Below are 26,622 nucleotides of genomic sequence, written 5' to 3' on the forward strand. Positions count from 1 at the left end.
GGCTCTGCGCTACTTAATTTGGATTGGCTGACCTTTTTTTTTTTTTTTTTTAAGAGGACAAGAGCGGCGAGGTCTATCGCGATAGCTTAATTTCTCTATCGAGTAAAAGTTATATCGCGATACATATCGTTATCGTTCTATCGCCCAGCTCTAGTTTGTTGTAAGATTCAGATAATTATTTTTTTAAAAGCTAGACATTTTAAATGAGAATAAGAAAGAAAAGTATTTCTTTGTGCCCCCCAATTCCCCGTTAATGCCCTACATGCCCCCCTGGCAACACTTTGCTAGATCCGCCCCTGCACAGTTACCAGCTGTCAGCTACCTAAAAAAGGATCCTGGGGTTATTTGTCTCCCAGAAACAGTTCATAACTTCCCTTCAACTCATTCATGTCACCTAAAAGGTAAACCTGTTTCTCCATCACCTGTTCAAACAAACAAGAGAGCCGATCAGCTGATCATTGATCAGTTTTCATGATTGAAGCAGAAACGGGAGAGGGAGGGGGGAGAGGATGAGAGAAGAAGAGGCAGCTGTGCAGTAAAGACACAGAATAACTCCAGCTTTGTGTCTTTTTCATTGTAGCTGAATTACGGGACAAACTGTTCCTTTTCACCTCAATAAGAAACGCGTAATATTTTCTCTGAATACCAGGCGGGACGGTTGGCAACTCTAATAACTTATGAACAAAATAAAGTTCAACATCATTAACTTCATAGCACCCACCCAGCTGTATAGAAACTCCGTCATGCTAGCTAGCACGCAGTACGGAAAAAGTCAGAATAACGAAAATAAACTCCACCTAAACTTGGTTCATATCTGACCCAGAGAGACTGCAGGTCATAACTTCTTACCTGAAGTTCAGTTCACACTTGGACCGGCGGCCGCCTCGGGTCTCTTTTCCTTCTGCGTCACTTTTCCTTCATCCACCTGCTGCCTCCACCACTTGCTAATGTTACTGAATCTGTGGAAGCTCCGCGATAGCCACCACACGAAGTAACGAGTAACGACCCTATCTAAATCCCAGTAACGACTAACGCGTTCCTGATTTTGGCATAATAACTAGTTACCGTGCTCGTTACCACAATAATAACGTAGTTACTGTAACGTGTTACTTAATAACGCGTTAGTCCCAACACTGCTAATTGTAGAATTATTATTATTATTATTATTATTATTATTATGTCCTTAATCTGTAAAAAACAACAACAACAACAACAACAAAAAAACCAACAACCCTAAAAGCCCCAAAACTATTTTAACATTCAGCTGTTTTATGGCAACCTCAATTCATGTTTTTTCTGGTAATCTTGCTCCATTTAGCAATTTCCTCCTGGGCATTTAACTCAGTGTAAGTAAGTGTTTTCCATGTCAGATGTGAGCCTGTTATTCATTTCCTTGGTGACACATTGAAATCCTATTGGCATGGAAACCAGTAAGTATTTAGGTGAATCTGATGATCGTCAGCTGCACTGAAGGGAGAAATGAGGTTTCTTTTCCTTGAACTAATTTTGTTTGAGTTGAGATACTGTCAGTGAGAAGTTTGCCTACAAACTGGAGGTTGCTTTCATATTTTTCTCCATTTTTGCTTAAAGATGTAAGGATTTATCAATGCAACAAAGGTTTGGTTGGATAATTTATTGTCTTGTTGTTCTTGTTTAACTGACTCTTGGATGGCATACTCATTGCGTGGATATTAACTGGAAGCGCTAACAAGAATGAAGACGTCCATAGGTTTTTGCCTAGAAACAAATGTTTGAATATTTAAAATATGTAGCATTTATGTGTGTAATAAGTAGATACATACGTAGATAGCAAAAATTAATACTACATTTTTTCCCATACATATTCTTTAGGATGTAATTTAGGCTATTTATCAATGAAGGTTTGAGTTTACTGTGTGTAAGAGTTAAGACAAATTCTTTTTGTTTTTATACTTTCTGCCAAAAGTATCTGCGAGAATGAAGAAATTTCCAAAAGTTATTTAAGATATTTAGGACGCCTGCAGATTTTATTTTTCTGTTTAAAACTTTGAAAGTAGAAAAACTGCAGATATGTAAATGTGGTTTCAAGCTGCTGCTGAGCATTATGTAGACCAAATGCTGGGGACATAATAATGGTTGGGCCTTTCATGCACCTATGCCGAGGCAAAACACCATAGGAGCAACAACTTGGGAATCATCAAAACTCCTAAAGGGAGGGAACCTCCACCTCCAACACTAATGGTCAGCAGGACACTTGGGATTTAATCATCATTGTAATACGATGGAAAAGGTAAAGAAGTAGTTCTTTGTTTGTTTTTAAATCTAGCTATCTGCAAAATTTTAATGTGATCAAATAAATTTCTGAACAGATGCATTCCAGATAGATTAATATATGCATAATCATGACAGTAAACTAAAGAGGTACACAGGAAAAGTCACAAATTGTGTTTGCCATATTACATGATGCACTGACTTTTAGAAGAAGGGTATAGCTACAGTATAGTTCTCAATTCAATGATATTGATATCAATGATATGATATTATACTATAAATGGACTATTAATGGCAAAAGGTAAATAAATGCATGACTATCTTCTAAGTATCTGTTGTATCATGGCTACAGTTGGATACAGAAAACAGGATAAGACGGAGCTAAAATATTTCCATTTCCTTGCACTAATTTTTTGATGAACATGGTTAAACAAATGAATTGTCCTTGATGTACAGTTTGTAGTAATACACTATAACGCTACAGATCTTTGTGTTTCTTTTCGTGTAATCGAACAACACAGTTGCTTCAGTCTCTGAAGTTTACTTTGCGAGAGACAGCTGGAGATCCATTCAGGCAGGCTTCTGTGCAAACAGGCCACATGTTAAATTAACTGGATAATCATCTATTGACAAGCACTTGGCACACATTCAATTTCTCCCTGTAAATGGACACAAACTAAACAAACTGCGTGCGTGTTACAACATGCTTCTAACAATTTCATCGCCCAGCATTATAACCCCCCCCCTTTAAAATATCATATTGTTTTATTATTAGAATCAGTCAAACACATACCAGCTGGTGAAAATCAAGTAAAAATCAGACAAATCACAAACACATTAGTGCTTCTGTAACGCAATCTGTACTTACGCCAAACCTTTAATGCGTGGAAATCAGGACTGTTGACCTTGGGCAGTTCACTAGGTGTCAGTGTCATCAATTTCACCCCGATGTTTAACCCAGAATCACAGTTTCTCTAAAAATAGGTTACAAGAAATCAAATGTATCCCAAATACCTGTATCCTGTCAGAAGCTAGTTTCGTAAAGGAGATTGGTAGTAGCTGCTCCACCACAGGAACAATAAGGCTTCCAGCACACAATGGACACCACACTTACTTAGCATAAACACATTTATTTGACACAATTTTAAATAATAAACCCCCTTTTTTTTGTAGTGTCTTTCCACTCAGTGTCATAAGAAAAATAAAATAAATAAATAAATAAAATCAAATATGTATCCTTTAAGGTCCTTTGGCCAAAAAAAAAAAATCACCTGAGCTCAGGGAAAAATAAAGCGCATCGTTGGGGCCCTTTGAATTGTTCCTACCGCTCTGTTGGAACGGTGTAGCATCCAATAATAGCATCCAGCAAGCAGCAACGACCATCTATTTGCCAGGACGGTTCGGCAGAGTCATCAGATGAGGACTTCCACAAGGCAGTTCATCCAGTAGGATCCAGGGCACCAAAAGGGCAAACAAACCAGCCAGAGGAGTTCGTGTAATGGCGAATGCTGTCGGACTCAGCTCCGCTTCACGTTTGTAACCGCTACAAGACTTTTTCCCGAATTTCCAGCTCGTAGAGGGCACGAGAGCAGCATGCGCCTCATCGGATGAACGGAAGGAAAAACTCTGTAGCTGGACTAGAGAGTGGCTATGCGCAAGGCACAGTGGTGCGTTCAGTGACCACAAATAATCAGAAATCCCATACTCAACCAATGATCTGGGTTACACTCTCCCCCTCTAAAGCGCATGAGTCTCTGCATGCACACTTGACTTAACAGGTGTGTGAAGGAAAGTGCTCTGAGAGAATACAATTGCGAAACTCTGACAAAAAGGAACTGAGAGCCAAAATTAAAGGCTCACCTAACTCATCATAAGTTAGTTTACGAGGTTGGCGTCTCTCTCTCCCAGAACGCCGCAACTCTACTGTCTCTGGCTCTAAACTCCGCTCAGCAGTGTTGCTGCTTCCTTGATTCATTTCAACAGATTCTGTTTGTTCAGGAATGTCAATAACAACCCAACCTGGACCTTCATCAGATGGAATGGGAGATGTGGTCACCTCATTGCTTTCTGAGTGTAACAAAGGCTCAGGTTCAGAAACATGACTGGGTGTTTCTCGTGCGTGTGACTCGTCTTGTGGCTCTGCACGGGGCAAACTAGAATGCACATCCCCAGTGGACAGCTGAGGTGTGATAACCTGCCTTTCAGTCTGGATAAAAGGACCTCTGGTTATTATTTCTGGAACCGCAAAAGCTGGACACACTTCGTCCTCATCACTGTATACCTCATCTTCCTGACCATCAGGGTCATCAGAAGATTGTACTTCTCTTTCGGCTTTGTTTCTCAGTTTCTTCCCTTTAGAGGACCCATGAGATCTGCTCCCTGCTATTTCTTCCACAGGTAAGAACCCACACGGTAGAAGGAGATCCCTGTGTAAGGTGCGTTTTGGTCCGTCTCCCAACTCGGGTTCCACAACATAGACAGGGCCATCATTGATTCGTTTAACCACAACATGTACTTTCTGTTCCCACCTGTCTGAGATTTTGTGTTTACCTCTGACACTCATGTTTCTAACCAAAACCCTGTCACCTGCACAGAGCTCGGCCACTCTAATCCTCTTGTCAAACCTAACTTTATTCCTTTCTCCGATCTTCTGGGAGTTTTTTGCAGCTAGGGTGTAGCTCTCCTCCAGACGTTGACGAAGGTTGTTCACATACTCTGAATGAGACTTATGGTTGGCATTTTCAGGTTGGATACCTAAGACTAAATCAATGGGTAGTCGGGGTTGTCTGCCAAACATCAGTTCATAAGGAGAGAAACCAGTTGTGTCGTTCCTCGTGCAGTTATACGCATGAACTAAGGGTTTAACAAAGTCCCTCCAGTGAGATTTGTCTTCCTCTTCCAACGTACCCAACATATCAAGAAGCGTCCGGTTAAACCTTTCCACCGGGTTTCCGCGAGGATGATAAGGTGTAGTGCGGATTTTGTCTGCTCCTATCAACGCACATAGCTCTTTGATTGTGTGAGATTCAAAGTCTCTACCCTGATCACTGAGTAGACGACTGGGAAACCCATAATGAACTATGAAGTTCTCCCACAGAGCTTTTGCAATGGTCCTGGACTTCTGATCTTTAGTTGGCACTGCCACAGCAAACTTTGTAAAATGGTCAGTGATAACTAATATGTTCCGGGTGTCTCTGTTGTCTGGCTCAACTGACAAATAGTCCATACAGACGAGTTCAAGCGGGTAAGTTGCTATAATATTTTCAAGAGGCGCTGCCTTCTGAGGCACTGCTTTCCTCCTGACACAGCGTGGACACTGTCTGCACTTCTCTTCTACAGACTTTGTCATCATTGGCCAATAGAATCTGGAACGGGCAAGATGCAGTGCTCGTTCAAAACCAAGATGACCAACTTCATCATGCACTCCACGCAACGCTTTCCCTCTGAACTGTTCAGGTAGGACTAACTGCCATACAGTGTTGTCTCTATTTGTCCATTTCCTGTACAATACTCCATCTCTCATTTCGAGTCTTCTCCACTCCTTGAGAAGGAGCCTAACATCAGGAGCTTCAAGGTTTTTTTCTCTGAAGCTGGGCTTTTGAGCTCTTTCAACGAAGGTAATGACACGTGAGACAACCGGGTCATCCCTCTGAGCTTTATACCAGTCAGAGCTTGTCATAGATGGTAATGTGTCTTCTCCAAATACATCCGCAACTGTTGAGGGATCAACAGCAAGAGACTCTACAGCCAAGGGTTGTTCTAGATTTGAACAGTGCTCGATCTTTGACACCACAAGATGGCGTTGACATAAGGCAGATACCACCTCGTGACTCATCTCGTTGCTCACCTCTAGAAGACGGTTTTTCATGTCATCAACTCTCTCCCTTTCTTTGATGAAATCCTCATCTTCAAAAGGAGGCGCTTGTGGTCGTCGGGACAGCCCATCTGCATCGCGATTGGCATGACCGGCCCTGTACTTAACGGTGAACTGATAAGTAGACAGCGCAGCTAACCAGCGATGACCAGCAGCATCTAACTTTGCAGATGTCAGTACATACGTGAGAGGATTGTTATCCGTCACAATGGTGAAGTTAGCGCCATAAAGGTAGCTGTTAAACTTCTCACAAACTGCCCACTTCAAAGCTAGAAATTCAAGTTTGTGAGTGGGATAGTTTCTCTCACTTTTGGAAAGTCCCCTGCTTGCATAAGCCACAGCTCTCAGCTTCCCGTCCTGCTCTTGGTAGAGCGTTGCACCCAAGCCTTCACGACTGGCATCAGTGTGCAGGACATATGGTAGCTGTGGGTTGGCAAAAGCAAGGACAGGTGCCGATGTCAATCTCTCAATCAAAGTCTTAAACGCATTTTCACATTCAGGTGTCCACTCCTCTCCAAAAGGTAAGTTAATGTTTGATGGTTGTCTGAAATGTTCTCCAAGATACACTTTACCCCTCTTTTTGGGTGAGTAGTAACCAGCCGTGAGACTATTTAAAGGCTTTGCGATCTTTGAGTATCCATCAATGAATCTCCGGTAATAACCGGCAAAGCCTAGGAAACATTTTAACTCTCTCTTGTTTGTAGGACGAGGCCAAGTTTTCAAAGCTGAGATCTTATCAGGATCTGTGTGAACTCCTTGGGCATCAACCACATGGCCAAGGTACTTCACCGAGGGCCTAAAGAAATGACATTTTTCTGGGGACAGCTTCAACCCAAAGTCCCTCAACCGGTTCAGCACCCTCATGAGTCTCACCTCATGTTCCTCCAGGGTGTCTGAAAACACAATCAGATCATCCAAAAACACAAGTACCTCACTCAAGTTCAAACCCCCAACACACTTCTCCATCAGTCGTTGAAACGTACTTGGGGCATTTGTAACGCCCTGAGGCAGGCGATTAAACTCGTAAAACCCAAGAGGACAGACAAAAGCAGTTTTAGCTTTATCTTCCTCGGCCATCTCAACCTGATAATAGCCTGATTTGAGGTCCATGACCGAGAACCACTTGGCACCACTAAGGGCCGTGAAGGTCTCCTCAATGTTTGGGAGGGCATAAGCATCCCTAATGGTCCGTGCGTTCAACTTGCGGTAATCAACGCACAACCTGATTGAACCATCCTTTTTACGCACAACTACTATTGGAGATGCGTAGGGGCTCTCTGACTCCCTAATAACCCCTGCATTAAGCAGTTCTTTGAGGTGTTGCTTGACAGCTTCTCTGTCACTTGGGTGGATGGGCCTCGACCGTTCCTTAAACGGCGTGTCATCGTTCAGCCGAATGTGGTGTTTTACCACAGTGGTGTGACCATAAGACAGATCATCAACCGCAAACACTTCTGAAATAGACTTGAGCTTGGTGGTGATGCGCTCTTTCCATTCTTCAGAGATGGGTGACTCATCAAGATTAAACTTAAGCTTCTCTCCATCAAACTTGTCATGAGAAGAAGCATTTGAAACAGGCACCAGGGGTGAAATGTGCTGGGCTACACATACCTGGGCAACTGTACTTCCTGGTTGCAATACAATACTATGCCCACTCAAGTTCTGCAAGACGACTGGAACCTTACTCTTAGCTTTGTAAGGGATGTCTATCAAAGCAGTTTCAAGAAATAAACCACCAGGTAACTTGTCGTGTTCATTTGGTTCAAGGACGAAACTTACGTTAGGAGTGTTCTTTCTCAGCCTAACATCGCCCATTAAACAGCACTTGTGGTTGGCAGGGATGGTGACTGGTACTTTCCCGTGCAACCTCACTGGGTGTATGTGGCAATCATCCATTTGTTTAGCCAAGTGCTGGAGAACCAGTGCTACATCTCTGGAACACAGTCTGTGAAGGAAATCTGGACCGTCACGTTCAGATAACTTATCATGGAGTCTTAACAGTGCATTGGTACCAATCAAAACTGGTATTCTGCTGTTAAAATGGCACTCAGGCACAACAAGAGCCAAAACAACCAACTCTTCCTCTTTGCCTGTAATGTTGTGAGGAAAAGTGATGTGGGTCTCAACATAACCAAGGTAGGGAACGTGCTGTCCACCTGCACCCTCAATCTCAAGCAATGCTTGAATGGGCTGAATGGGGAGATGTGCCAGCTTATCCTTGTGAAATGATTCGGAGATTGTAGTGACTTGTGAACCACTATCCATGATAGAGTTGCATTGCACACCCTCAACCAAAACAGAAGCTGAACAACGAGGACCTATCAGACCGGGTGGCAAGCGGGATTGGGAACTGAAATCTTGAACCGTTGTCTGGGTCTTTATTTTGCTCTGAACATCAATTCTTTGGTCACTTGAGGCGGGACTAATGCTGGTCTCAGCTCCTGGACGTCCCACAGCAGGAGCCGCTACAAGTTTAAAGCAAAAGGCTCAGTAACCTGTTGGGCTTGGAACCTTCCTTGCTTTTCCTTTAACTCAGCATTCTTCTGGCGGACTAGTGCCTGGTTGGGTTCATTTGGGCATCGAGCGGCAATGTGGTTATCTTCACCACATCTAAAGCAGAACCATGCTTTTGGCATAGAGGGAACCTTAACTGGTCTCCTGGCGCTGCTATTTCTTGCCGTAAGGAAGTCTTTGCCACTATTATTCTCTTTAGGACATTTTTGGTTCTGAGTGAGCTCTCTGAGTTGTTTAGACAACTCATCTATTTTGCTTTCAAGTTTAACAGTTTCTTCTTGTCTCTGTTTTAACGCTGCACTAAGCTCACTGTCAAAAGGAGAATTCTTGGACCTTTGACTCAGTTTCTCTACCTGCTTTGAAAGCTCATCCATTCTCCTCTCAAGCTTAGATGCTTCGCTCTGCTTTGCAGTCTGTGTTGGAACGGGCTCATCATCATAGGAGGGTACATCAAAAATGGAGTGGGCATGTACAGCTGCTTTTGTAGCACCCAGATGTTTTTTCATCCTGTCTAGCTTTGCAGATCTACGACCTTCCTCGGTCCTCAACATAAGGAGTAGATCTGGGAATGTTGGTGGACTGTTCTTTTTGTTTTCTAGTTGGAGAGCTATAATGAGACTCTGGTCCCAGCAGCCTCTAATAAACTGTCTGAGTAGGTGTTCGCTCAAAGTTTCGACAGAGACTCCCCCTCTAGAAATAGCTCGAGTAAGGAGGCTATGGAGTCTGTTCAAATATGCTGAGGGCTTTTCTCCGCTATTCTGGTTGGAGCTGAGAAAGGTTGCAAATAACTCTTCTCCATCCTCTACAACACTGAAAGCGGAATCGAGCTGCCTAACATAAGCCCTGGGTGGTGAACTCACACCAAGCAACTTAACAACATCGGCTGCTGGACTTAGCAAACTTTCAAGTATTTTCCTAACCTTTTGCACATCACTAAGAGAGCAATCACTGACAAGAAGGTCCACTTGTGTGCGCCATGTTTCATAGTCTACCTCACCATTGGGCCTAGGAGCACGGCCAGAAAAGGTGCGCAGTCTGGTTTGTGTAGACCACGGGGCTGTTGAGTCATTTCTGATAACGTGCTCAACAACAACTTTTTGAATCTGAGGTGGGTTAAGGAGACTGTGGTCGATATTAACAGGGTTCACCACAGCACTATCAGGTGCATTGTGGGTCTGTATGTAGTGATTAGGTTCATCATGATCACTAACTACAGTGTCATGGAGGGATGTGTCCCCATCCTGAGCTGTGTGTGGCTGTGTGTCAGGAATCTCAGAGTTATGTCGAACTTCTTTGACCTCACTCTGAATAACACTCAAGAAACCTGCTTTACCACTATCTCCAACAGCCTTCAGTTCTTCTAAATATCTACGAGCTAACTCCTTGCCTACCTCTTCCTGAGCAACATCTCGAATGGTTTTGACAGACCAACCGATAGCAGAATCCTTGGGGCTCGGCAAGTCACCTAAGATCTGGGGGTTGATCTTGGAAATGGCTTGATCGGACAAATATTCTATCAGGACTCTACCCTCTGGCTGGTTTGATTCATCTGGAATTCGAACTATCCGAGAAACTTTACCATTTACTGAAAAAACACTAGCAATGTCATCATCTGTGTAAATCCCTTCAACGCCAGTCACAAAAAGTGAGCACTGGCCATCTACATCAAAACGTCTGCAAAGATCCATGTCCAACACAATAGGGTCAAGGAAAAGAGGTAGGTGTTGTGAGCTGGAAAGTCAAGGTGCTACTTTTCACCAATCTCCTGGCTGGCTCGCCACTTGTAACGCAATCTGTACTTACGCCAAACCTTTAATGCGTGGAAATCAGGACTGTTGACCTTGGGCAGTTCACTAGGTGTCAGTGTCATCAATTTCACCCCGATGTTTAACCCAGAATCACAGTTTCTCTAAAAATAGGTTACAAGAAATCAAATGTATCCCAAATACCTGTATCCTGTCAGAAGCTAGTTTCGTAAAGGAGATTGGTAGTAGCTGCTCCACCACAGGAACAATAAGGCTTCCAGCACACATTTATTTGACACAATTTTAAATAATAAACCCCCTTTTTTTTGTAGTGTCTTTCCACTCAGTGTCATAAGAAAAATAAAATAAATAAATAAATAAAATCAAATATGTATCCTTTAAGGTCCTTTGGCCAAAAAAAAAAATCACCTGAGCTCAGGGAAAAATAAAGCGCATCGTTGGGGCCCTTTGAATTGTTCCTACCGCTCTGTTGGAACGGTGTAGCATCCAATAATAGCATCCAGCAAGCAGCAACGACCATCTATTTGCCAGGACGGTTCGGCAGAGTCATCAGATGAGGACTTCCACAAGGCAGTTCATCCAGTAGGATCCAGGGCACCAAAAGGGCAAACAAACCAGTCAGAGGAGTTCGTGTAATGGCGAATGCTGTCGGACTCAGCTCCGCTTCACGTTTGTAACCGCTACAAGACTTTTTCCCGAATTTCCAGCTCGTAGAGGGCACGAGAGCAGCATGCGCCTCATCGGATGAACGGAAGGAAAAACTCTGTAGCTGGACTAGAGAGTGGCTATGCGCACGGCACAGTGGTGCGTTCAGTGACCACAAATAATCAGAAATCCCATACTCAACCAATGATCTGGGTTACACTTCCTCAGTGGCTTTGGCTCAGTTGAATGACACTTGAAGGCAGCAGAAAGAAGACGCACTAAATTTTTCTTCACAGTTAAAAGTATTACAGTGCAGCAACTTCTTGTGAAGGAGAGGTTGGTGAGAATCTGCGGCCAAGCCAGCTGGAATCCAGTGAGTTCCAGCACAGATTTGTTACTGTAAACATAGTTACGATTTTTAGGTATTAATAGCAATATTTGTGTAACATTTTTAGCTTTTGTTGTAACTGCATTTAGTGTAGTGTGTGACCACTGCAGTAAAATAAATTAGTTTTCCTTCATCCCACAAAGTTTTGTTTTTCTGGACGTAGTGTTTTCAGTGGGAGAAACATTTAATCACATATCCAAGTGACTATTTCAGTCTCAACTGACTGCAGCTTTTTCCAACCATTGTTTATCAGTGGTGCTAGTTTCATTATGCAAATGTACTGTTTATATTGCTGGGAAACCTGCATTCAGCTGAGACTGAAGAAGTCACTTGGATGAGTGACGAAACGTCTCTCCCACTGAAAACGTTACGTCCAGATGAACAGAATCAACTTTCTGGGATTTCCTTACCTGGATGATCGAGCATACATCAAGACATGTTTTCCCTCATGTTACATACAGATGAATGCAAATGTCATTTTGCTTTCAGCATCAGAAGACCATCCACTTTGATTTAAAAAAAGAAGAAGTTATTCTTTGATAAAGAAGTCTGTTAGAGGTTATATTTGGCATCAGGGAAGACGTAACAAGACAAGACTTAAATCAGAGCACTGACAAAACATCTTTTTGACCATTCTGGTTGATCTCATGCCAAAGGAACATGTCATTTTGATAGCAATACTTCACTTGAATTAAGTTGCAGCATTTTGCAGGTTTACTATGGCAAACTACCACATGTATGAACTGTTTTGGTATATGCACATTCAGTGCTGAGAACTTCAAAAGATTTTCAAGAAATGTGTCAGATGTAAGAGACCAAAGTTTAAAAACATATCAGATATCCCACCTGATAGAAACAAGTTGTAATTTTATTTTATTATTTTTATTTTATTCATTTTTAAGCATTGTATAGTTATACCAAAGCAACAAATACATATAACATGCACAGTTAATGACTATTCAAACTTGAAAGTAAGTCATTCGCATTCTTTGGGTTTACTTATCTCACAGTACTGATGCTGATCCTTCAAAAATCAAGGCCATTACTAAAAAAACCCTGAACTCAGGTCCAGCAAACTATTAGAGAAAAAGGTCAGAGCTAAAAAAAGCTCTTACCTCTGGACAGGTAAACTGTTGGAGCTGATAAGCAGAGGAGACCTTCACCTCTGGCGTGCTATTTTAAGTTTTGGAGGTCATTCAACCCTTTTTATTTCTAATTTCGGCATGTTTGCAGTTTCGCAAACATAAGAGTATCTTTCAGGTCTAACATTGAGCAACCCCATAGCTTTGCATGGTGTTCTTCTAAAAGAAAAATCAATTATAAGTTTGGGCCACAGGGTTAGTTGACATGTCATGTTAAAAAAAAAAGCATTCTAAAGTAGATTGAGGCTAAAAGTAATTCCGTATATAAAAGTAACAGATAACCTTGAAAACTTAAAACTTAACATTAATGGATAGTGAGTTCCTCAACTTAACAAATCACATAATATTACTGGGAGATCACGTTTATTGTGATGTTATTATGATCTAATTTAACAAAAATGCATTTTTTGAGAGTTTTCAGGCTTTTTTGTGAAGTCTGAAAACCACGGCAGTAAAGGCGAACAACATTAAAACATATTCAGTGCTCAAAATCAGAATCACAGAATCAGAATTAGATTAAAATTATGTGGTAGCCCTAATGTTTATTAAATAAATTTTTTTAATTGTGATTATGTATTTAAATAACCGATTAATAAAATATGAATGTATACTGAGCCAAGATAGAGCCTCTGTAGAAATAGAGTAAAGGCAAAATGTCATATCTGACTATTTCTATCAGCGTAGTCATTATAATAAACTCTAACTAAACTTTAGCTAAACTAAAACACAGCAGTCAAAAGTAAAATTAAAACTAGACTTAGAAATAAAAATTAACAAAAGATTTTGTACTATTATAGCAATTACTACTGCTTACGAAGCCATTTAAATAAATGCAGATGTCTATGTGATTGCCTGCTGGCGTTGTTGTATTGCATCATCTTGCTTTTAAATATAAAAGTTTGCAAAATATCACCAATAGCAATACAACAAAATCAACAAGTAAACACTAAAACAAGCCAAACCACTAAACTAAACTGAATTTAGAGCAAAAACAAAACAAAACAAAACCCAAAACCTTCTAACTAAATAAAAAATATAACACAATAGAAAATATGACACTAAAAATCTTATGCCAATAAAAAAAACAAGTTAAAATTTGTCTTCTTGCAATAAAATGAACACGTCATGAAATATATCTTGAGGAACAAGGTCAAAACATTTTAGAACTTTGCCCAGAGGTTATACCTCTTTGTGTGCATGTGGGCTTTTGTGTATGTTTGCACTTCTTTGGCCAGATGGGGTGAGGTTGGGAAGGGGAGGGCGATAGGATTTGGTGTGTCCAGCCCCCTTCACCTGAGAATAAAAGCAGCGGAGGATTGTTCAGTGGTACTCACACTTCACTCACTCTGCACACACACACTGGGTGGTCTCACACTCACCAAACTCCTAAAAACACACGCAAGCGAATTTTTTGTTAAGCCTGTGAAGATGCCTTGTGTCAGCGTTCAACTCGACCAGATGGTGAAGTTGCCTAGTAGCTACGACTCTGTGGTTGATAAAGTCATCGCGGTAAGATTTGTAGTCAGCAAATTTCCGGTGCTGTGATTCTTTTGTTCCTGTTAAAGTTTCTGTCCGGTGTTTATAATATGGTGTCAAATGGTTCTCACCTACTTCATCTCTCCTCTGAATGCAGGTGGACCAGATCCTGTCCGAGTTCAGGCTGAATAAAGAAGACCTGAAAGAGATCATGAAGAGGATGCAGCGTGAAATGGAGAGAGGATTGCGTTTGGAGACACATGAAGAGGCTAGCGTTAAAATGCTTCCAACTTATGTCTGCTCCACCCCTGAAGGATCAGGTGGGTCATGACTTCTGAAAGAGAGGATTGCCAGTGTTTAGATGAAGTCTTTCTTATGTGAACTTAAGTTTAATGTAGCACTGAAAGACTAATGTATGGTGTTTTCTCCCAATAGAGGTTGGTGATTTCTTGGCTCTGGACCTGGGAGGCACAAACTTCCGTGTGATGCTTGTGAAAGTGGGTGAAGACGAAGAGAGGAGCTTCAAGGTTGAAACAAAGAACCAAATGTACTCCATTCCTGAAGATGCCATGACTGGGACTGCTGAAATGGTTAGTAATACTCCGATTTATCTATAGAAGCAAGCATTTCTTTTTTTACTCTTGTGAAATAACTTTTTTATATCTCTGCAGCTATTCGACTACATAGCAGAGTGTATGTCATATTTCTTGGACAAACACCACATCAAGCACAAGAAGCTTCCTCTGGGTTTCACGTTCTCCTTTCCAGTACGACATGAGGACATTGACAAGGTGGGTGAATTTACTCTCATACCCTTCTACCTCTAACAATTCCTTTATTTGCTGGACTTGTAGAAGCTTTTCATCTACAGTTCTTTATTTATTAGACCACCTGTCATAAAAACAAGAAAACAAACATTTTATACAAACATTTTACAAATGTTTCAAAATGTCTTTAGAACTAAAAATTAATGAAGAGCAGAGATGATTTCACTTTTTATACCCAAATGGGAGCCAACAAACAGTATAACAGTCTGTTCAGCAATGCAAGTAAATAACCAAAAAAACCACGATAGACAGGAGGTGGCAGAGTTTAAGATGTAAAGACGCGATTAGAAATGAGTATGCTAGAGGGACAGCTCAGGTTGAGTGGTGTGGAGACTAAAACACAAAGGGATAGTGATTATTCTGGACAAAGGAAAGATGAAGATTAGTAATGTTAATTTAAGGTAGGTGATGGTATAATAAATAAACCACTGTATAATAAAGGTCATGCATTTAAAGTTTACTTCTTCTCTTTTTTTTTTTTTTTTTACCATAACAGGGAATCCTGCTTAACTGGACCAAAGGCTTCAAGGCCTCCGGTGCAGAAGGGAACAATGTTGTGGGTTTACTCAGAGACGCCATCAAGAGACGAGGGGTGGGTGGACGTATAGGATTCTTTCTTCTTAAAAGTACAGCTGTAGATATAGTGGTTGAATTTAATTCTGTGAATTAAAATTTTGTATCGTCACACAGGACTTTGAGATGGATGTGGTTGCCATGGTGAATGACACAGTTGCCACGATGATTTCCTGCTATTATGAAGATCGCAGCTGTGAAGTCGGGATGATTGTTGGTAAGAAGTTGTAAATGCACACGTGCAACCAGCCTGAAGTCTGACTCATATCTAGACTCTTGCAGAAATGAGCATCCATATAATGTTTGTGGGTCTGTTTTCTTACCAGGTACTGGTTGCAATGCATGTTACATGGAGGAAATGAGGACTGTGGAGCTGGTTGAAGGGGAGGAGGGCCGGATGTGTGTGAACACAGAATGGGGGGCTTTCGGAGACAACGGGGAGCTAGAGGACTTTAGACTGGAGTACGACAGAGTGGTGGACGAAGCCTCAATTAACCCCGGACAGCAGCTGTGAGTAAACGCAGAACATTATATTTAGTTCAAACATATAGCATACATGTCACACAGCTCTTTCATTTTCAAACGTCTACTGAATACACGTGCAGTCAGGGCTGCCACCTGTTTGAAGGGCTTAAAGTGGTGGGCGTGGAGTGTAAATTAAGTCATTTACAACATGTTACATGTTTTTTCTGAACTCATTATCATTGTCTGGTAGTACTCACCTGACCCTCACCTGAGCTTTCTGTGCAGTTGCTTAGTTACCCACTATTTTTCCTCAGGATGGTAGTAAATGGCCAGAGCCCTCATACGTCAGTGATGAGTTCAATGAAGCGGACGTCGGGTTAATCATCTATCTCTGCTGCTGCTTGCCAGTAACTGTTAGCCTAATGGCTGTGTTAAGTCTAATTGTTGAATGTTGCCATTGTGTTTCTTAAATTTGTACAGTCTTAGTTTAAGCAGTAGGATCAAAGCCATTCCTTTGATTCTGACCACCTCTCCAGCCACTCTGTGCTGGGGGAGGTTTTATTGTAGATACATCCTATCTGAAAGATCTGTTTCTTTTGATGTAAGCTTCCTGGGTTTATGACCCTTTGGTCAGCAGGAGGTCTCACACACACATTCTCACATTCTCACATAACACACACACACACACACACACACACACACACACACACACACACACACACACACACACACACACACACACACTCAGTGTATACATTTACATACAGTGCCTTGTCTTTGTAACCAAAGGGGGGTTGCAAGGGGAGGTGCTTTGTAAACTATTGTTTGAAGTTTGTCAATAAAAGGCAGCGAGAGGAGGCCACCATTTTGGGGTTCTTTGTCGTGCTGGACACAGACGAGGCCTCCCTTGTGCAAGTAATGGATCGATCGACTGTCTTGTTTTCTTCATGATGAATAAGTCTCTAGAATTAGCGGGGTTTGTGGAAACACAGACCCAACAGGCTGTTTACCTTTTATGCAGAGATTTTGCAGAGAGCTCAACCTCATTCAGCCTCTTTAGCTTCGGCGTCGCCTTCCCAACCCATTGTCATTCTTTCCCCAACCAGTCACAGTTGTTTGCTCATGTGTTTTATGACACACATCATTCCTGTTTAGCCCTCGTTTTCCCTCACATCTCCCATAAAATATTTTCCTGTCATTAAAATTGCCTCTCTCTCTCTCTTCTTTCCCCCCCTTATCTCCTGCAGATATGAGAAGCTTATCAGTGGGAAGTACATGGGTGAACTGGTGAGGCTTGTTATGATGAAGCTAGTAAATGAAGACCTGCTGTTTAATGGTGAAGCCTCAGAGCTGCTGAAGACACGTGGAAGCTTTGAGACACGCTATGTCTCACAGGTGGAGAGGTGAGTATCCTAACCTGGGCTGAGTAAACATTTTTTTTAAAGGAATGCTGCCAATTAAAAATATGACAAAAGATCCTATTTGTTATGCCTGAAAGCATTACATCTGTATATGAACAGATGGAAGAAAGTAACAGATCATGACTTGAGTTTATCAATGGAATATTTCATTAGGACAAAATTAAATAGTCTATGTGATGAAAACATGTGGCGTTTATTAAATTTTATATATTTAGTGGAACCAGAAATGAAAGAAAATATATTTTCAACACACTACATTTTCTGCATTGTGCCTCTAGAAGCTGAATTTGTAAATGTTTCTCTCTCTCTTTTTTTTACAGTGACACTGGGGATAGAAAACAAATCTACAACATCCTGTCCTCGCTGGGAGTTCTGCCCTCAGAGCTTGACTGTGACATTGTGCGTCTGGTCTGCGAGAGTGTTTCCACCCGCTCTTCTCACATGTGCGCCGCAGGGCTCGCTGGTGTCATCAACCTGATGCGGGAGAGACGCAGCGAGGAAGCCATGAAGATCACAGTGGGCATCGATGGATCTGTCTACAAGTTGCACCCATGGTAAGGAATGCTCTTAGACTTTTGAATAGTGTATACTTTAATTAAACCTTTTAAATATATAAGCAAATTTAATCGTATGAGATTAGATGTACCTGCTCTAAAGAAAAAGTCAATTCTCCAAAAAAAGAAGAAAGAAATAGTCGAATGTGAACAGGAGAAGCAGAAAGTAGAAGATTCAAAACACATTTATGTATAGGGATTTTGTGTCTTAAACTTAAAAATTATTAGATAGCTGTTCTAAAGACACAAGAGGAAGTGAGAGAAATTAGGATGAGAAGATTGTTCTGACCAATTGTTTGTATGTCTCAGTTTCCGTGACAGGTTCCACAAAGTCGTCAGGGACCTAACACCTCACTCTGATATCACCTTCATCCAGTCAGAGGAGGGGAGCGGTCGTGGAGCTGCTCTTATCTCAGCAGTGGCCTGTAAAATGGCTACAAATCTGTTCGCGGATTAAGGGCAATTATGCACTGATCAGTCTCCTGAATGCGCAGTGATGAGGAAAGCTTGAACTCTGATGGGAGGATATTTATGAAATCCACTGATGTGCCCTTACTACAGGCTGTTTGTAAGAAAACTGATTGGTTATTGTTGTAGGGTGTAAAGACAAGAATGGATCAACCTCTTATTAGAGGCTGCACTTGGTAGTATCACACCAGGCTTTAGCAAATCCATAATTTCTGAACTTTCTGAACGTTGATTGTTGCACATAAGACAGACGTTAGTGTGAGAGCTGTTTAAGATTCATACTTCTTGTGTGTCACCTCCGTCTGGTTGTGTGGATGGGAGTATTTCATGAAGGACTTATGTAGTATTGATGACAGTGTATTATAATGCCAGTTTTGTAAATACAGCTGTAAATTATAACTAAATCAAGTTTATTAGTTTGTTGTGTAATTCCTGTTTGTGAGCAATTAAATATATCTTTGGTATTGTATATTTAAATGTTATGTTTACAAATTTTGTTACTGTGTTACCTAGTATAGTGTTGTTCTTTAAATGTGCTTTGGATATGAATAAACCTAACTGTAAATAAAAGTACTTAATAAACTATAATACTTCAACTGAATCTGTTTTTATTTTCAACACCAAATATCAATTATTTTTGATAGCACAGCAAAAAAAAAAATTTTTTTTCTTCTTCTCTGACATTCCAGCCTTCAAGGACTAAACAACATCAGTGTAATGTATCAAAACTGAAGGTAGTTGTCCTGATGTCATATTAATGAAATAAGAACTACCAAACATCAATATAATATCCTTCCTGTAAATGTAGCATGTATTGTAACAGATTGACAGGTCTGCTCAAATGTTCTAAGGAATATAATGAATACACTATATGAAGAAAAGATATCCATATCGTGGAAGATATCGGGCCACAATTAACATTTTTTCAGTTCCATTGACACAGATGTATAAAATCAAGCACCTAGCCACAGAGTCTGCCTTTAAAAACATATGTGAAAGAATGGGTTGTTTTAAAGAGCACGCTGAGTTTGAGCACGGTACTGTAATAGGATACTACAGTTGCAATAGATTACTTTGTAAAATTTCTTCACTCCTGGATATTCCTTCCTAGATATGCAAACCTCCTATGGCATTTACATCAGCAGGAAAACTGTGCACCAGAAGCTTCTTGGCATGTGTATTGCCCAAAACATTTGTCCGTATATTCATATGTATTATTAAATACATCAGTGTTAATTACACAAAGAGAAAGAAGAGACAGATACCTAATGTACCTGTAAGTATTTTAACTTGAAAATATATTGTTTTTTTTAACAATTACATTATTATTATTATTATTATTATTATTATTATTATTATTATTATTATTAATATTAATAATAGTTATTTTTATTTAAACATCATTACCAAAAGAAAAAGAAAATAAAACAGAAAACTTCTGAGAAAACCTTTGCATTGCAGTATAATCCAATATTATTCTCTGTAAAAACCTCCATCATAAATTAAGCTTCAGAGCTTGATTTAATCCGTGAATTATAAGAATTTATTTAAATGACTGTCAAATGTCCAAAGTCACTTTGCTGGTCTCCTTTCCTGTCGTCTCTGTTCTTATCTGTTTTTTCCAGCCCAGGGGAATCCTGTGTGCTTCACACTTATCACGTCCATTCAGCCACACACTGAAACAGCTTTAACCATGTAAGGGCCTCAGCTATCCATGGCAGTCTATTATAGGAGGGTAGGAGATAAGATAACACAGGCTATACATAAAACCCACCTAGCATCATCGCCTGGCTGGGAGCCCACCTTCATTCATTCAGACATGGTAAGGGAGTCACTGTTTTTAGTCTTTATGGTGATTTTAGAAGTCTTTCGCAAAATTGTAGATGCTGTGTATTTAAAAACATTCTTTACGTACTGTGCCCTCTATAGGATTATGTATAAGAGTAACTGTTTCTTTGTCTCAGGCAAGCAAGAAAGCTTCCAACAAGAGACAGAGGGGAGGACAGAAATCCTCCTCAAATGTCTTTTCCATGTTTGAGCAGTCTCAGATACAGGAGTTCAAGGAGGTAAAGTACCAGCTAATGACACCACTTCCTTTAAATTCCTGGGGAAATGATCTTGGAAAAGATGTATTACTGCAAACTTATTTTTGAGTATTTCCTAAAAGTATTGACAGTAAGTCTCTAAACTTGTTATTCGATAAAAGTTAACAAACATTTTTAATTATAAAACGCTTTCAAAATTGAGAAATGGTTCTGTGTCACACTTCATTTGAAATATTCTTTGTTCTTCATCCTACAGGCGTTTGGTTGCATTGACCAAGACAGAGACGGTGTTATCAAAAAACAGGACCTGAAGGAAACTTATGCACAACTGGGTAATTTCTTTACTTCCAACATTTGATCTTTTACATATTTCAAAGGTGGAAAATAGGTATAAACTGATAGCAAATAAACTACAATAAGTGAAAGCTGTAATGATGTTGACCTGCTACTGTTACTGCATTTAGTAAATGTATATTGGCATGTCTCTGTGTGTTTTTGTGTACCAGGGAAGCTAAATGTCAAAGAGGAGGAGTTGGATGAAATGTTGAATGAAGGGAAGGGTCCCATCAACTTTACTGTATTTCTGACACTTTTTGGGGAGAAACTCAATGGTGAGAGATTTACAGATGTTCAAAGAGATCTTTGAAATTCCTGTGAGGTGCTTTCAGGTGATGGAGAATTATATTTGATCTTCCTCCAGGTACTGATCCTGAAGACACCATACTAGCAGCCTTCAAACCTTTTGATCCTAATGGGACAGGCTTTGTTAATAAGGATGAGTAAGAACTCTTATCAATTAGCTTTCACGTTGTTCCGTGTGACCCATAGCATTATAGCAGGGGTCTTCAACTGCAGTCCTCGAGAGCTACTCTCCTGCAGCTTTTAGATGCATGTTGAATTACCTCTTTAGTATGCTATCAGGTGTGGCAAAGCCCTGGTAACAAGCCATTTATTTGATTCATGTGTGTTGGAGCAAGGATGCACCTAAAAGCTGTAGGATAGTACCTCTCAAGGACTGGAGTTGGAGACCACTGCATTAAAGTATCTTATTTTTCCTCTCCTTTAACATTTATTTATTTTTATTTAGATTTAGACGACTACTGATGAATCAGGCTGATAAATTCACAGCAGAGGAGGTTTGTGTTTTCAACTTTGTGTTTTGTTTTTGACAGATTCTCATATAATTTTTAAGATATTTTCAGTGGACAAACTTTCTCTTTATAAACCTACAGGTGGATCAGGCCTTCGCTCTCGCTCCCATAGATCCAACTGGAAACATTGACTACAAGTCTCTCTGCTACATCATCACACATGGAGATGAGAAGGAAGAATCATGAACGGCACAGTTGTGTGAAGGCATGTCGTAAAGTCCAACTAAACCCAGCTTACCTAATATAAAAATGCAAATGACTGCTATTAAAATTATATCTGAAAGTATTACACTCTCTCCACCTCATACCTTTGTAAAACAATTGGAAATTGAGAATTTTCTCATTTGTAAGTTACTAATAACGACCAATAAAGTTTTGGCCTCCTCAATACTCTCCTATTGCTTACAAATGCTCATGTTGTTAGGGAAAACTATATATTGAGTAAGACCAAAAATGCTGTAATTCCAAAAGAAATACATCTCCTGCATATGGAAACGGTCAGTACAGATGGTACTTATTTTCATTCCACAAAATATTTTAAGAGATTTTTTTCTATAAAAGAACATAAAGTAATTCCCAAGATGTCTGTGAAGCTTCTCAGTCATCCAGGTCATCGTAGTCTAAGGAGCTTGGAAAGAAAAGCGTCTGGACTTCTTTGAGTTGCTTGAAGACGTTTCACCTCTCATCCAAGAAGCTTCTTCAGTTCTAAGGTCAAATGGTGGAAAGTCCCAGATTTAAACCCAGTGGGAGTTTCCCCCCCAAAGAGGGACAAAGTAATTCCCAAGTTTAAAACCTAAGTTTGTCACAAATGCAGGATACTGCAGGCACAATGGTAAACCAAAAGCAAGCCTTTAAATATTAAAATAACTTCCCATAAAATAAATAAATTCTTTAGACAAGAATCCAAAAAAGCAAAAAAAAAAAGGAACAAGCTGGGCTGCAAGAGAGGGAAATGTGTGATATCTTGGCACAGGACACAGGGAGGATTGAGCACACACGGAGGGCTGATCAGGGATTAAACAGAAAATTATTGATATATGAATGATCAACAACAGGTGAAAACAATCAGGGAATCGGGTAAGGACAAACAGCAAGCAAAGTTAACTTTGAAAGTGAAACAGAAAAGAGACAGACATGAAAACTAACACCAGACAAGTGAACACTGGTAAATGGACTGGTTCTCATATCGTGCTTTTCTACCTGCGCACTCAAAGTGCTTTATACAAATTGCCTCATTCTCCAATTTACACAAGGAGATTTTTTAATGCTTCTCACATAAGTGCTTTCTATCTAACATTGAGACACATTCACACACATTCATACTGCATCGGAGAGCAACTTGGGGTCAGTATCTTGTCCAAGGATATTTATCATGCAGACTGGAACAGCCGGAGATGAAACCCCCAACCTTCCCAATCACTTGATGACCTCTACCTCCTGAGCTAAACATGGAAACGAGACATGTTGGTTACAGCATATAGTTGTAAAAAGGGTTTCTGGCTACGTTGGAAGTTACCATATAGATTTCTCTCGCGCTAGCTTGCATGGTCTGGTTCTATGCTCTCTAAGTGAACACAATTATCATGGCCCTCCTCCATAGGCACCTTTATTCCACAACTTTAAACAGCTGTGCTCCCCTGGATTAGCCCTAATCCATCAGTGAAATGTGCCGATTATGACTGAGGGACATGCACTTGGGGCACAAGTCACACCTTATACTCTTAATGTCACACAGGTTTGCCTAAGAAGCTTTGGATGTTACGCTGTTTCTTTTCTATAACAGGTGGAAATGAACAGCAACTAAGCTCTCCCACAGTGCAGGGTTTTCCCAGTCCCCTAGCTCTGGAAGTCAGACAGAAATTGTCCACACCACACTTTCCCCCTGTCTTTACTCTCTGGCAAGTCTGACATAACTTCCAACAAGGTCAAATTTTGCGTTGGAAAATAAAATTTCAGTTCCATTTTATTTATATAGTGCCAAGTTTTGCACCGGCCTGTGTAGGAGAGACAAAAGCAATCCCTGAGAGGGGTATGGGGACCAGCTCTCTTCTGGCAAGGTAAGGTGACACACGTATGCTAGACTATGTGGAAATCAGGGATTTGAAGAAGCCACGCATGCATAGTGTTTATATAGCTACAATGGCAAGTAGGGCGTGGCCACCACAGGTGATGTGTCTTAGAGTATCCATGTCATCAGTCCTCATACATATGGAATATGTGTAGGGTTTCCAGAGTGTCCACACAATAGAGAACAAAACAGTATCATTGTAATGAATCCACTTTTGACCAATAATGCAAGGCAAAACTGGATGTGGTTTTGATTTCAGGTGTGTTCAGTCACATTACCACAGGTGTATGAAATCAAGCAACTCTCGGCTTTTACAAACATTTGTAAAAGAATTGGTCGAACGGTAAATGGATACTACAGTCCCAGCAAGTCAGTGTGTGAAATTTTCTTCTCTGCTAGATATTCCACAATCAGCTGTAAGTGGTTTTACTGCAGAGTGGAAACATTCAGGAAGTGTAGGAAACCAGAGGCTTTGTGATGCATGATCATCACAAAACCCGACAACATGAAGTGTCTGAGAATTATGTAAAGAGACAGAAGAAATTGAAATGGATAGCTTCTGTACCTGCCAGGTATTTTAAAACCATATTTTCTACCAAGAAGGTTTTCACTTTAGTTAAGGAATAGAGCTGGGTTAAATAACTCTAGATTTATACTTATTTTAAGTAGAAAACATACTAGGCTTAAAAAAAATGTATTTTAGCGGTTTCATTTGTTAATAGCTGTATATGTTATTATTATTATTATTATTATTATTATTATTATTATTATTATTATTATTATTATTATTATTATTATCATTATTTTACTAGTTAAATAAAAACAGAAAGTTAAGGCATTAAGAAAAAATATTTAGTTTTTGAGAAAACCTTTGCATTGCATTATAATCCAATATTATTCTAATATTTCTCTGTAAAAACTTTAAGCTTCATTGCCTGATTTAGTTGGTGAATTATAAGAATTTATTTAAATGACTGTCAAATGTCCAAAGTCACTTTGCTGGTCTCCTTTCCTGTCGTCTCTGTTCTTATCTGTTTTTCCAGCCCAGAGGAATCCTGTGTGCTTCAACACTTATCACGTCCATTCAGCCACACACTGACACAGCTTTAACCATGTAAGGGCCTCAGCTATCCATGGCAGTCTATTATAGGAGGGTAGGAGATAAGATAACACAGGCTATACATAAAACCCTCCATCATCACCTGGATTGGAGTAATCCTACATTCAGACATGGTAAGCCAGTCACTGTTTTTAGTCTTTATGGTGATTTAGGAATCTTGAAGATGCTGTGTATTTAAAAACATTATTTACGTACTGCGAAATCAGTTGTTTTGATCCGTTCAGTGCCCTCTGTAGGATTATATATAATATATACTTTTTTCTTCATCTCAGGCAAGCAAGAAAGCTTCCAACAAGAGGCAGAGGGGAGGACAGAAATCCTCCTCAAATGTCTTTTCCATGTTTGAGCAGTCTCAGATACAGGAGTTCAAGGAGGTAAAGTACCGGCTTATGACACCAATTCCTTAAAAATGAATTCAAATTCATATTTAACTTATTTTTCATTGTTGTTTAAAGCCTACTGCAAGACTAAATAGAAATTTTAAAATGACCTGTTAGTTAAAATGAAATGTTAGTTATTTTAACCAACTTCAAAAGAAACGCAAAGTTCCCAACATCCAAGAAAAAGCATCAGGTTTTCACTTTTTTTATCCTCTGTCTGAAAGAAATGTGTTCAAAGTATTTCTAAACGTATTGACAGTTGGCCTCTAAATGTGTTATTTATTAAAAGTAAAACATCATTTTTCAGTTATAAAACTCTTTCTATGATTCAAAAATAGTTATGTGCCACAGATGTGTTCTTCATCCTACAGGCGTTTGGTTGCATTGACCAAGACAGAGACGGTGTTATCAAAAAACAGGACCTGAAGGAAACTTATGCACAACTGGGTAATTTCTTTACTTCCAACATTTGATCTTTTCCATATTTCAAAGGTGGGAAAATAGGTATAAACTGATAGCAAATAAACTACAATAAGTGAAAGCTGTAATGATGTTGACCTGCTACTGTTACTGCATTTAGTAAATGTATATTGGCATGTCTCTGTGTGTTTTTGTGTACCAGGGAAGCTAAATGTCAAAGAGGAGGAGTTGGATGAAATGTTGAATGAAGGGAAGGGTCCCATCAACTTTACTGTATTTCTGACACTTTTTGGGGAGAAACTTAGTGGTGAGAGATTTACAGATGTTCAAAGAGATCTTTGAAATTCCTGTGAGGTGCTTTCAGGTGATGGATGATGATATTTGATCTTCCTCCAGGTACTGATCCTGAAGACACCATACTAGCAGCCTTCAAACTTTTTGACCCCAATGGAACAGGCTTTGTTAATAAGGATGAGTAAGACAGCAATTAGCTTTCACATTGTTGCAAATGGGCTGTAATGGTATAATATTTTATATTGCTCTCCTTTAATTTTTGTTTTTGATTATTTTTTAGATTTAGACGACTACTGATGAATCAGGCTGATAAATTCACAGCAGAGGAGGTTTGTGTTTTGTTTTTGACAGATTCTCATATAATTTTAAAGATATTTTTTAACAGACAAACTCTTTATAAACCTACAGGTGGATCAGGCCTTCGCTCTCGCTCCCATAGATCCAACTGGAAACATTGACTACAAGTCTCTCTGCTACATCATCACACATGGAGATGAGAAGGAAGAATCATGAACGGCACAGTTGTGTGAAGGCATATCATGAAGTCCAACTAAACCCATTTTACCTTGGCTGTTAATAATTTGACCTGTCTGCAGTGCAGTGTTGTCCTTGAGTTAGTGAAAGCAATAAGCCCTATGCCCAGTACATGTGAACTTAACTGAAATCTAAGCCCAATGAGATGTGGGAGGAATAATCAAGCATGATTTTAAGATGGGGAATCCTTTTCTGACACATGGTCACAGGACCGCATGGTGTGAGAAGAAGGTAAGAATTTTTGCTC

The 26,622-nt window shown here is 40.0% G+C and overlaps 3 protein-coding genes across 3 annotated transcripts; all 3 read left to right on the forward strand.

Moving 5' to 3' along the window:
- Nucleotides 1-13,992: 13,992 nt before the first annotated feature.
- Nucleotides 13,993-18,352, forward strand: gck (glucokinase (hexokinase 4)). Its single transcript, XM_085368588.1, has 10 exons — nucleotides 13,993-14,088; nucleotides 14,213-14,375; nucleotides 14,491-14,645; nucleotides 14,727-14,846; nucleotides 15,379-15,474; nucleotides 15,573-15,672; nucleotides 15,782-15,965; nucleotides 17,168-17,323; nucleotides 17,662-17,895; nucleotides 18,205-18,352. Exons 1-10 carry the CDS (start codon nucleotides 14,008-14,010, stop codon nucleotides 18,350-18,352), a joined length of 1,437 nt encoding a protein of 478 aa, XP_085224714.1. The 5' UTR covers nucleotides 13,993-14,007.
- A 1,725-nt stretch (nucleotides 18,353-20,077) lies between these two features.
- Nucleotides 20,078-21,745, forward strand: LOC146621539 (myosin regulatory light chain 2, atrial isoform-like). Its single transcript, XM_085368589.1, has 7 exons — nucleotides 20,078-20,185; nucleotides 20,328-20,429; nucleotides 20,665-20,740; nucleotides 20,915-21,019; nucleotides 21,109-21,187; nucleotides 21,496-21,544; nucleotides 21,641-21,745. The coding sequence occupies exons 1-7, from the start codon at nucleotides 20,078-20,080 to the stop codon at nucleotides 21,743-21,745; spliced, it is 624 nt and encodes a 207-aa protein (XP_085224715.1).
- Nucleotides 21,746-24,760: 3,015 nt separating this feature from the next.
- LOC146621540 (myosin regulatory light chain 2, atrial isoform-like) lies at nucleotides 24,761-26,354 on the forward strand. Its single transcript, XM_085368590.1, has 7 exons — nucleotides 24,761-24,868; nucleotides 25,020-25,121; nucleotides 25,499-25,574; nucleotides 25,750-25,854; nucleotides 25,944-26,022; nucleotides 26,122-26,170; nucleotides 26,250-26,354. Exons 1-7 carry the CDS (start codon nucleotides 24,761-24,763, stop codon nucleotides 26,352-26,354), a joined length of 624 nt encoding a protein of 207 aa, XP_085224716.1.
- Nucleotides 26,355-26,622: the final 268 nt, after the last annotated feature.

Source organism: Diplotaxodon limnothrissa, linkage group LG12 (genome assembly GCF_057381915.1).
Source record: "Diplotaxodon limnothrissa isolate DT_005_m linkage group LG12, D_limnothrissa_male_GT1.1, whole genome shotgun sequence".
Classification (NCBI taxonomy): domain Eukaryota; kingdom Metazoa; phylum Chordata; class Actinopteri; order Cichliformes; family Cichlidae; genus Diplotaxodon; species Diplotaxodon limnothrissa.

Bases quoted from the DNA above. Each gene is read 5' to 3' on its own strand.
- gck (XM_085368588.1), top strand. From the start codon at position 14,008: ATGCCTTGTGTCAGCGTTCAACTCGACCAGATGGTGAAGTTGCCTAGT. The intron at 14,646-14,726 runs GTTAGTAATACT...ATATCTCTGCAG, and splicing joins TGACTGGGACTGCTGAAATG to CTATTCGACTACATAGCAGA. The intron at 15,966-17,167 runs GTGAGTAAACGC...TATCTCCTGCAG, and splicing joins ATTAACCCCGGACAGCAGCT to ATATGAGAAGCTTATCAGTG.
- LOC146621539 (XM_085368589.1), top strand. From the start codon at position 20,078: ATGGCAGTCTATTATAGGAGGGTAGGAGATAAGATAACACAGGCTATA. The intron at 20,741-20,914 runs GTAATTTCTTTA...TTTGTGTACCAG, and splicing joins GGAAACTTATGCACAACTGG to GGAAGCTAAATGTCAAAGAG. The intron at 21,020-21,108 runs GTGAGAGATTTA...ATCTTCCTCCAG, and splicing joins TTTTGGGGAGAAACTCAATG to GTACTGATCCTGAAGACACC.
- LOC146621540 (XM_085368590.1), top strand. From the start codon at position 24,761: ATGGCAGTCTATTATAGGAGGGTAGGAGATAAGATAACACAGGCTATA. The intron at 26,023-26,121 runs GTAAGACAGCAA...ATTATTTTTTAG, and splicing joins GGCTTTGTTAATAAGGATGA to ATTTAGACGACTACTGATGA. The intron at 26,171-26,249 runs GTTTGTGTTTTG...ATAAACCTACAG, and splicing joins ATAAATTCACAGCAGAGGAG to GTGGATCAGGCCTTCGCTCT.